General features: G+C 34.3%; 1 protein-coding gene across 2 annotated transcripts; it reads right to left on the minus strand.

Annotated features, from left to right (window-relative positions):
- Positions 1-107: 107 nt before the first annotated feature.
- Positions 108-11,768, minus strand: LOC123694376 (methyltransferase-like protein 22). Of its 2 annotated transcripts, none has more exons than XM_045639801.1 (6): positions 11,610-11,768; positions 11,033-11,111; positions 10,846-10,956; positions 8,750-8,941; positions 760-927; positions 108-439 (listed from the first exon to the last, which is right to left on the minus strand). In XM_045639801.1, the coding sequence occupies exons 2-6, from the start codon at positions 11,109-11,111 to the stop codon at positions 150-152; spliced, it is 840 nt and encodes a 279-aa protein (XP_045495757.1). In that variant the 5' UTR covers positions 11,610-11,768; the 3' UTR covers positions 108-149. The 2 variants fall into 2 exon arrangements, with proteins under 2 accessions (XP_045495757.1, XP_045495758.1); XM_045639802.1 differs by lacking the exon at positions 11,610-11,768 and adding an exon at positions 11,356-11,402.
- Positions 11,769-11,923: the final 155 nt, after the last annotated feature.

Here is an 11,923-nt window from a genome sequence, read left to right on the forward strand (position 1 = left end):
TTTTTTTAACAAAATAACGGCTTTTTCTTTCACCATGTATGTGCCCATACGATAATTTAATTCCATTTGCATTGATAAAATGCTGATCCACAAATAAAACGACCACATAACAAGAATTAATTTAATCAACAATCGCATCTATCACAGTGTTATTTAGAGCTAATTTTCCACAACACCAATTGCTTCACACGCTCGTACATGAAATATTTAGGAAAGTTGAGAGGTAATTGTTCCACGGTCCAATTGGAGTTTGGATCCGTTTTGACCTTGTCTAGTAAAGTTAGGAATGTTTCATAGCATGGTGCTACAGAGTCCATATGCTCTATCGTGAAAACGTAGCGTTTCTCTAGCACAATGTACAATGTCTTTGGTGGTTTTGTATTGAGCATCTTTTGTATCGTCGTCACAAACGCTGTTGTCACGTCGTCATCGTAAATTACTGAAATCGAAAAATGAACTCTTGGTACCTACAAAACTTTTGTAACGGTGCATTTACATCAAACAAACATAGAGTTATTTAGAGCTAAAGCTATTGCTAATGGCATATTGAGCATTCTTTCGTGATCTTTTAGTGTAAACGATAACGATAACAACGAAAGAATGCTCTACGTCTGAAACCGTTACTCTAAATGCAATGCCAAATTTAATCAATCATTAAGTTTATGCTGGCTCAAAATTAACAATTATTTTTTTGTTTGATAATGATTATCAATAGGTCTAGAATTGATTATGTTATTTTAATTCATCATATAAACTTACCATCTGCAGCAATAATAATATCAGTCTGTTGGATTTCTCTCAATAGAGTAGAATTCCAATCTGTGTTCATAAAGTCAAGTGGTAACACTTTGAATTGTGATTTGATCAGCTTTTCATTACATTTCGCATTGATTTTAATGAGCTCTAGTATGCCTCCTAAATCTATATCTGAAAGTATAAATAACCTCTTTAAATTGTAAGAATTTATTAAAAACTTTTCTACTTCCATAATACATTGTTTTTATTTTTTATTTATTTTATTAATTATATTTTCTACCACAACATGCATCTTAATAATGAGCTTGTTATGTACCTACATATAAGATTAGAGGATGCATGGGGCCACCCAAGAAGCTGCACCTGTTAGGAATTGCGACATCGCGCACACCTGCGCTTCCAGAGAGTGTTGCGGCAATCATCGCCACCGCGACGCTGCAGCTACCCCGCCGAGGAGGACGAGCACTCTTAGTTCTAACATCGAACGGGAGGGACGTAGGTTAAGTTAGGAGTAATTTATTATGTAATTTTTTTTACAATAAATAATTTAAAGTAAATTTCGGTTTTTTTTGCGCCTTCGCGGGCCGGTCGATATAATTGGCGCAGCCGGTAGGATGATCCTCGAGAGCCGTCTCTCGGAACGCGAAACTACAAGCATCGAGAATTGCCATTCCATCGGAGGGACGACGACGGGGACCAAGAACCTACATCTATTGGCCGCCGCAACGCGAAGGGTATCCGAACATTGATACTGCAAGAAAGGCCGAAATGAAAATCCTGTAAGTACACTAATTCTCTTAGTGACTTGCCATTCCTAGATTTGTAAGTTTTCCTAGATTACCCATTCACGGGAACCGAGGAACTGTAGCGCGTAGGTTTAAAATATTAATTCATCGCGAATTAATTTTCGAATTTTACAAAATCAAATTGTAAAATTCAAATATAGATATTAGGTTGATAAAAGATTAATAAGTTTAAATATTAATTAATTACGAATTAATTAATTTTCAAATTTTGCGAATTAATTCATTTCATAATTCAGATATATTAATTAGGTAAAGATTATTATTTTTTTATATTAGTTTAACGAAGTTAATAAATTAAATTTAATTTAATATATTTTATATTATAAGTATAGGAAATTAATCTAAAATGTCAGATTTGGATAAAATTTTTAATGCACTTAGGCTTTTGCCAGAATTCGATGGTAATGTTAACGTTTTAACAAGATTTATACATTTAAGTGACCAATTGGCTGAGGAATTTATAGAAAAAGATCCCGGAAATACTTTAAAAACTGCCGCGTTATGTAATGGTATTTTAAATAAAATCACTGGGCCTGCAGCCCGAGTTATTAATGCAAACGGTATACCTACTACTTGGCACGGTATCAAAAGCGTATTAGTTAATAACTTTTCTGACCATAGAGATGAGACCGCCCTTTATAACGATTTAGCCTTATTAACGCAAGGTCGTAGCTCTCCTCAAGAGTTTTACGAAAAATGTCAACATCTTTTTAGTACTATAATGACGTATATAGCATTACATGAAACAGTCGTTACTACTCGTGAGGCAAAAAGGGACCTGTATCAAAAATTAACACTACAGGCTTTCCTACGTGGCCTACGAGATCCGTTAGGCTCACGTATACGTTGCATGCGCCCCGCAACCATTGAAAAAGCATTAGAATACGTGAATGAAGAACAAAGCACTTTATACCTTCAACAACGTAATGAAACTTTTGATAGGAAACCCCACGTACCCTTTAGAATGCCGTACTCGAATGAACCGTTTTATAGACATAATGATTTTAGTGAACCTATCTCTTCTAAACTACAGCCTTTACATTCGTTCAGACCGCAATTTAAGCCACCAAATTTTAATCGAAATTTTAATCAACCACAGGGACCAGCACGTCCTACTCGTACTATGCAAATTTTCCGCGCTGCACCCCCTAACTATAACCCGCAGAGCAATACGTTCAGATTACAGCCTAAACATCCCGCGCAACCGAAACCGCATCCTATGAGTGGCGTTAGCCATTACGTTACAAAGACTTTACCACCAACACCTTTTGCACGCGCTCATGATTGGTCAAAATTTGGTAATCCACCCCCGAGTAATTACTTTAAGACTAGGGAGATGAATCATAATGAATATATAGATAACGAAGAATATTACTGTACCGATTTATATCCTTATGAGGATAACTATTATAATAATGAATATTACTGTACGGAATATGAACCTTATGTACATTGCGAACAGACAGACGCACCTGAAAATTCTGATGAAACGTGTGACGTACGTTCAGAACACGATCAGGATTTTCAGAATCCACCAAAATTAGAAAAACCAAAATAGAATTAAATCTACACACGCAACGTCAGCTTCCTTATATTCAAATTCATAATCCTCCACTTAAATTGTTAATTGATACTGGAGCTAACCAATCTTTTCTTAGCCCTGATGCAGTACAGAGATATTTTCCTGACGTTACTCTTAATTATGACCCCTTTGAAGTAAGTAATGTTCATGCTGTAACTCGTAGTAATTATTCTATAACATTACCTAGTTTTCCTGAATTTAATGACCCTGACGATATTACATTTTTCGTTTATAAATTTCACAATTATTTCGACGGCTTAATAGGTTCAGATTTGTTAGATAAATGGGAAGCATCAATTAATTATAAAACTAAAACTTTAAATACTTGCAATGCTACGAATCGGTTATTAGTATATGACTCACGGAACGCTAATCTTTATGAGGACGTCATACCCGCAGGAAGTAGTAAATTAGTTAGATTACCTATAGATGTTGAGAATGGAGACGCTATTATACCGGAACAAATTATATGTAATTGTCATATTTCTGAATGTTTAACGAAGGCGAAAAGCAATCGCGCTATCGTGGAAATTTCTAATCCAACCCGTAATGACGTAATTTTTTCAATGGATCGACCAGTATGTGCCGAGGTTTATAATAACGAGTGCACGCGCACCAAACGTTCGTCCGACCGTGTGAAACAGGTATTATCTCGCTTGCGTACTGATCACTTAAATAATGAGGAACGTTTAAATTTAGAGTCATTATGTTCACAGTATGCGGATGTATTTTATATAGAAGGAGAAACCTTAACATTTACGAATAAAATTAAGCATTCTATTAGAACTAAGGATGAAATACCGGTTTATACGAAAAGTTATCGCTATCCATTTATTCATAGACAGGAAGTACAGAATCAGATAAGTAAGATGTTAGAACAGGGTATTATTAGACCATCAGATTCAGCATGGAGCTCTCCTATTTGGGTGGTACCTAAAAAGGCAGATGCATCCGGCAAAGTTAAATGGCGTTTAGTTGTTGATTTTAGAAAGTTAAATGAGAAAACTTTGGATGACAAATATCCGATTCCTAATATTACAGATGTCTTACATAAATTGGGTAACTGTCAATACTTCACAACGTTAGATTTAGCAAGTGGGTTTTATCAAGTAGAAATGAACCCAGCTGACATTCCAAAAACCGCTTTTAGTGTAGAACATGGTCATTTTGAATTCTTAAGAATGCCCATGGGTCTAAAGAATAGTCCGTCTACTTTTCAAAGAGTAATGGATAATGTACTGAGAGAATTGCAAAATTCTATTTGCCTAGTCTACCTAGATGATATAATAGTATTTAGCACTTCTTTACAGGAGCATATCATTAATCTTGGGAAAGTGTTTCAGAAATTGCGTGAATCCAACTTTAAAATACAAATGGATAAATCGGAATTTCTTAAACTCGAAACCGCGTATCTAGGTCACATTATTAGCAAAGATGGGATAAAACCTAACCCAGATAAGATATCTGCCATCCAAAAGTATCCCCTTCCGAAAACTCCAACCGATATTAAACGATTTCTAGGTCTATTAGGTTATTATCGGAAATTCATACCAGATTTCGCTAAAATCACGAAGCCCATGACACAATGCTTAAAAAAGGGTTCAAAGATAACATTTTCTAAAGATTACATTGAATGTTTCGATAGGTGTAAAACATTATTAATGAACGATCCAATTCTCCAGTATCCTGATTTCAATAAAGAATTTATTCTTACGACTGATGCGTCGAATTTAGCCATCGGTGCTGTACTCTCGCAAGGCCCCGTTGGTTCCGATAAACCAATTGCGTACGCTTCACGTACACTTAATAGTAGCGAAATTAATTATAGTACGATTGAGAAGGAATTATTAGCAATTGTCTGGGCAACGAAATATTTCCGTCCTTACCTTTTTGGCCGCAAGTTTAAAATTATAACTGATCATAGGCCCCTTCAATGGGTCATGAATTTAAAGGAACCTAATTCCCGTCTCACACGTTGGAGGCTCAAACTTAGCGAATACGATTACACCGTAATTTATAAGCAGGGAAAGCAAAATTGTAACGCCGATGCTTTATCGCGTATTCAAATTAACAATGAGGAAACAGATTCTTTAGCGGTTAATCCAACAGAAACAACACCTTCGTTAATAAGAAGAAGTTCAGATACAATTACTGTTAATTCAAATTCAAGTACGATTACTGCACATTCGAAATCAAGTACTCTTACAGCAAATTCCGACACCGTCACAGTTCATACTGACGCGGAGAACCCAATTCTAGATATACCTATAACAGATCACCCGTTGAATAAATTTAAGAGACAGATAGTTATTACTTTAATAGATAGAGTACCGAGTAAGCCTATAATTTCAAAACCTTTTGAAAATCATACTAAGATAGATATTAATGTTAACAAAGCGAATATTGATAGCGAAATAGTTTCACTAATTAAAAAATATGTAGATCCTAAGATAAAAACTGCAATTCTAGTTCATCCCCCTGATGCTATGTGTACTATAGTTCCAATAATACAGAGTAATTTTAAAAGTTCATGTATGGATTTAGTTCTTACAAAATTAGAATTGCAAAATGTCAAAGATTACTTTAAGCAACAGGAAATAATACGAAATTATCATGAAGGCAAAACTAACCATCGCGGAATTAACGAAACTCATTTATCTTTATCTAGGAAATACTTTTGGCCTAAAATGAAGGAAGCAGTAACTAAATATATTAATGAGTGTAGCATATGTGGTCAAGGGAAATATGATAGAATTCCAGTAAATCCAAAATTTCGAATCGTAGTTCCTCCTACAAAACCTTTTGAAATAGTACATCTCGATTTACTTAGTATTGATTCTCAGAAATATCTCACTATAATAGATGCATTCTCTAAGTATGCTCAAGCATATTGTTTAAAGGACGCAACCGCAATAAGCGTAGTTCAGGCTCTTTTGACGTTTGGTACACATCATGGCTTACCTATGACTGTCGTAACGGATCGAGGTCCTGAGTTCACGAACCAAATATTCAGTGAATTTGTAAGGCTTCATAGAATAAATCACCATAAGTTATTAGCTCATGCACCTAACGAAAATGGTATGGTAGAACGGCTTCACTCAACTTTATTAGAACACATACGTTTACTAAAACTTGAACGACGTGGTGAATTAATCATTAACTTAATGCCGTATGCTGTTCTTGCCTATAATAGTTCGATCCACAGTTTTACGAAGTGCAGGCCTCTTGACATTATAACCGGTCATTTAGATCCCCGCGATCCTGTAGATATCGATCTATCAGAAAATGTCTTACAGCAATATATGCAAGAACATCGCGATAGTATGCAAAAAGTATTCAAAATTATTAATGAATCGTCTTTGGAACGCCGTACTCAAATTACAGAAAACATTAATAGGAACCGCGAACCCGAAATACAGTATTATCCAGATCAACAAATTTTTGTAAGAAATCCTAGGGCTAGTCGACAAAAGACCGCACCGCGTTTTACGCACGATACTGTACTGGCTGATTTACCTATTCATATCTATACTAAGAAGAAATATGGCGCTGTTGCTAAATCTAGGCTTAAGAGGGTACCTAAATTGTTACAGAATCCTTCCTCTGATCCTGTGCCAGATTCAAGCAGAAGATCCCACCCTGACTAGCTTGGATGACGGACCTGGTATATTACCATTTAATATTGGAACTGCTAGAATTGTCACTCATTATCATTCATTTTTGCAAATTATTAATTTAAAGGATATTCGTGATAGTATAACCATAGTAAAGGATCAATTAAATTCATTAACGCCTAATTTGCACGATAAATTATTTTCGCTTTATAATTCACATATTGAACACTTGCATTATAAGATTATTAAATTGTCAAATCAGTTGGAAACTTTTGAACCCAATCGCATAAAGAGAGGTCTCATAGATGGTTTAGGTTCAGTTATAAAAAGTATTTCTGGTAATCTAGACTATACAGATGCAATTAAATATGATACCGCAATTAAATTATTACAAAATAATGAGAATAAATTGGTCACAGAAATGAATAATCATATAAGCCTCAGTAAAGATTGGATAGAACAACAATCTGATATTTTAAACAACTTAATTAAAAATCAGGAAAAAATTGAAATAGCTATAAATGATTTAAAGGCCAATAATTTAAACGTTACTCTATACATAGATTTAATTCAACGCGTAGCGATTTTATCAGATAATATAGATGATATATCTGAAGAATTACATAGATTAGAAAATTTATTAGGCTTTATTCGTGCGAAAAGTACGCATCATCTTATGTTCAATTCAAATTCTCTAAAAGAAATGCTAAATAAATTACACAAATTTTATGGTAAAGAGCAAATCCCTCAAGTTAATTATAGAGAATATTTTGATTTAGTTAAACTAGGCTATTATTATAGTAATAGGAATATAGTTATAGTTTTTATGTTCCCGGTTGTCCTTCCTGCTACCTTTGAATTATTTAAATTATCCATAGTTCCTAATAAAGATAGTAAAGTCCTAATTCCACCCTATCCTTTTGTGGCAATTCACAACGAGGATTTTATGTACATGGAGGCAGAATGCCCGAAGTCTGGCCTAGGGTATCTATGTGAGGACAAGCTGAACCATCATCGATCCAAAAATGACTGCGTGTATCACCTTATTACCACGCAACGAGTCGTCGCATCTTGTCTCTTCACGCCTGTGGAGCTCGGAGCGCCCGCACTAGAAAAATTAGACGACGCCCACTACGTCATCAGTTTCCCCAAGCCATCAAAAATCCACTTATCATGCTCGCAAGATCAATATGACGTCATTAAAGGAAGCTACTTAGCCACAATACCAAAAAACTGCATTCTTCAAACGGAGGCTTTCAAGATAGTCAATCGAGAAGACCATATCAAAGGACAGATAATGAAAATTGCAAACCTGCCAGATTCCAGCCAATATAATACAGATGAAGAAGTTCTGAAGTTGAATTCGATAAATTTGGATAAATTACACGCTAGTAACAGAGCTATATCAATGGAAATGCCTATCAGTACTAACAACGGATACGAGATTCTCTATATGCAGCCTTCCATAATACCGATATATGTTATATTAATAACGAGTGCAGTTGCCCTAGTGACATGGTACATCGTACGAAGACTGCGTACATCAAAGCCTATTACTACGAGTGTTCATGGTAATCAAAAAGAAGAAATAGAACATCAATCGGCGGAGGGTGAAATTTCAGCGATATTAACGAGCCTTGCCCGCCAATAATCGCTGAACTTCAGGAGGGAGGTGTTATGTACCTACATATAAGATTAGAGGATGCATGGGGCCACCCAAGAAGCTGCACCTGTTAGGAATTGCGACATCGCGCACACCTGCGCTTCCAGAGAGTGTTGCGGCAATCATCGCCACCGCGACGCTGCAGCTACCCCGCCGAGGAGGACGAGCACTCTTAGTTCTAACATCGAACGGGAGGGACGTAGGTTAAGTTAGGAGTAATTTATTATGTAATTTTTTTTACAATAAATAATTTAAAGTAAATTTCGGTTTTTTTTGCGCCTTCGCGGGCCGGTCGATATAATTAGCTAGAAAATAATAAATTCCTTACCAGTACACACAACTTTCTTAGCATATATAGCTGCTACAAAACTTGTAAGGCCTGTGCCAGCACCTAGTTCTAGAACAGTTTTCCCAGTTAAATCCCCATTAATACCCAGATGTATCAATAGATCTCCAAGTAGGAAAGCCCCTCGCCACACTTGCAAACCCACTAGTGCAATTTTAGTCTTTGCACTATGCTCTGAAAATACAGATAAATAAGTAGTTGATGCTGGAATGCTTGGACTAATAAACTTTTTCTTGAGGCATTATAAAAATATTGTTTAAAGATTACAAACATAAAGAAAAGGTTTTGATGGTGTTGTTAGTTTTTTGGAGATAAATTCAAAAACAAATACAGTATAACTTTGAAATGCACTTCTGCAAATAGTAATAACGTAATGGCACCGAATACCGACCACTGATTGATACGGCTAAATGAATCCTTTAAAAGATAAATTAAATACTCTAGAGGTCATAAGAGAAAATGATATTATGAAAGATTACGAACTTATATTTTAAAATATGCACATAATTGTATTTCATAATGGCTTTTTATTACATAAATTTGGATTTTAACTGTCACGACTGGAAATTAACTGAAAGCACCATTTTCCGACCGACTGAGTACAAATACACTTGTTTCCGACCACTGAGTAGCTAGATTCCGACCAGTCAAATATTTTCTACTAAAATCAACTTTATGACAATAGAAATACAATGGAAATTCGTAAAAACCCGTTTCGTCTTTTCACGGCATCAGGCGTGGACCGATTTCGATAATTATTTTTTTATTATATTACTATAAGTACGAGGATGGTTCTTATGGAGAGATATTTTAAATATGTACCACGGGCGAAGCCGGGGCGGACCGCTAGTTTTAAATAATATTTGAGCATTTATTATAATAACAAAAACTAACTCTATGTTAGACTGTAGTAGTTTAAAATTACATTTACTCAAACTCAAACTCATAAAATGCCTCACTGGTCATCCACACTAAATTAGAATGTCCCATTGACTACTTTGCCCAATTCTAAAATCCATTTCACCAAAAGTATTATTTCAGCTAATGAGAATACTTCAGCCTCTTTTTTATCACTCATGATGATGACCTGAAATAAACGCATGCAATTTCACTCAAGCACAGCGCAAGCAAAAGCAACCCAGTTGGACGGAAACAGGGAAATATATCGCACCTTGATTCCGACCAAACCTAAATTTGCGTAATAAAGCCTCTAAACCGAAATTGATATTCATTTTTAGTTCATTTCTATTTCATATGTACACTTATAAAGATCTCACAATTTCGTAGTTATGCAATTATGTGTCATAAACGTAAAATATAGGGTTTTTAAACCAGACCGGTCTTTGTAAATGAATAACGAAAAAATCAAAAAAGAGTGTCAGTTAAAACGTATATTACAAATAATCCATTAAAGTTAGCATTGGTCGCATACAGGTGTAGTATGTAAGCATAGCGTTTAGAATAAATAACTTAATACGAAACCTCCACAAAACAACATGCATAATAGATAATTACCTTCTTTTACAAAGTGCGAAATTCCGTTTACCGACCGATTCGGTCGGATTTCGGAATGTTGTTATTTTGAAAAGCTCCTCATTCCGTCCATAATTATTTGTCCAAAAAAACCTATAAAAACACGCTATCTTTGCATGTATATTTTAAAATTAATAATTTAAAACACCAATAAAACGTTCAAAGTAAATTAACCACAAACTTACCAGAGTATTTAGCGTAAAAATCCAAATGTTTATTTTCACAGTTTTATGTTTTTTTCGCATTCAATTCAATACAAACTACACCCTCGCCTAGCTTTTCTTGGATTGACGAAATGTCGGTTAAAATTTGAAACCCAATTTTGGACAGATGACGTACGATAAGTGATTGGATCGAAAGTCTTCAGTTTCACGAGTGTCGCGCGTATTTTAAACGTTTTATCAAATAAAAATCAAAATGGTCGGATAGAGGAGGCTAGTCGGAAACCGGTGCCGTTACGTTAATTCTTAATTTAGCTCAAGTGCACTTACAGAGATAAAACCATGAGTATGTAGCGAAAAAAAAAATAGAAACTTAGGACTTACCAATTTTGATGACTTCTTTATTTGGCCTTTCTAAATCCAAGTCATCATCTTTATCAAAATTAGCTTTACTTTTTCCTCTTGGTAGAAGGAGGGGAAACTGTGATATTACATCTAAAAAAAGATATTAGAAAATTTTAGAAGGTTTAACTTTTAACTTAATTTTTAAAATATAATAATGACAACTTACTTCCATTTTTGCTTGGTTTACATTCAGTTTTATAATTATATTCATCATAAATCTCTGACACTACAGTCATCTCCGACATCTGAAATTATATACATATATATATATTATTAAGAAAAACATTATGAATATTTTTTATTTATGAAAAACATTCAGCAACTACTATATAATAACCTTAACGTGATATACTTTTAAAAATGTAATATAAATGTTTTTTAGTTATGATTGTCTGAGGAATTGCCTCCAAGAAATATAATTTGAGCTTAGTAGATCTATTAAAAAAATATTTAATTTAAAATGTTTGATTTCTATAAACTAGGTATTACCGTAATTAATAATTTTAATTCAAATATGATTCAAGTTCCAACTGATGCGAGGAAGTAGTGTAAAAATTGGATAGAGTCCAATTTTAAAATTCTAAAATAAATTGACTAGTCTAAGATTGAAGGCCAGTAATGTGATGGATTAAGACAGGCGCTTGGATTTTCAGAACAAGCATTTAAGGATTTTACGTCTAATTGAATGAAAAGAAAATTAGAGATACCAAAAATTAATATTATAATGAAAAGTAGTTGCATACCTTTCTAATTCTTCAATTTCCATATTTGCATTCTAATGAGTTTGCAAGACTACATTTTTTATCATATAAAATACTATCAGGCGCTACACAACACAAAAGCCTGAGAATGCAAAATAATGTAATTATTGCAATATTTTTAAACAAAATTGAAAATAAACGAAATTATTATGTACTTCAGTTTTCAAATTCCATACAGTTGACAATGACAATTTGACATTGACATTGGCATTAGTAAATTGTTTTTTTTTTTGAGCAAGCACGACAAGGAAGTTTTTTAAAGTTTCACACGTTTCACATGTGTTTTCACACAACTT

Source organism: Colias croceus, chromosome 9, assembly GCF_905220415.1.
Source record: "Colias croceus chromosome 9, ilColCroc2.1".
Classification (NCBI taxonomy): Eukaryota; Metazoa; Arthropoda; class Insecta; order Lepidoptera; family Pieridae; genus Colias; species Colias croceus.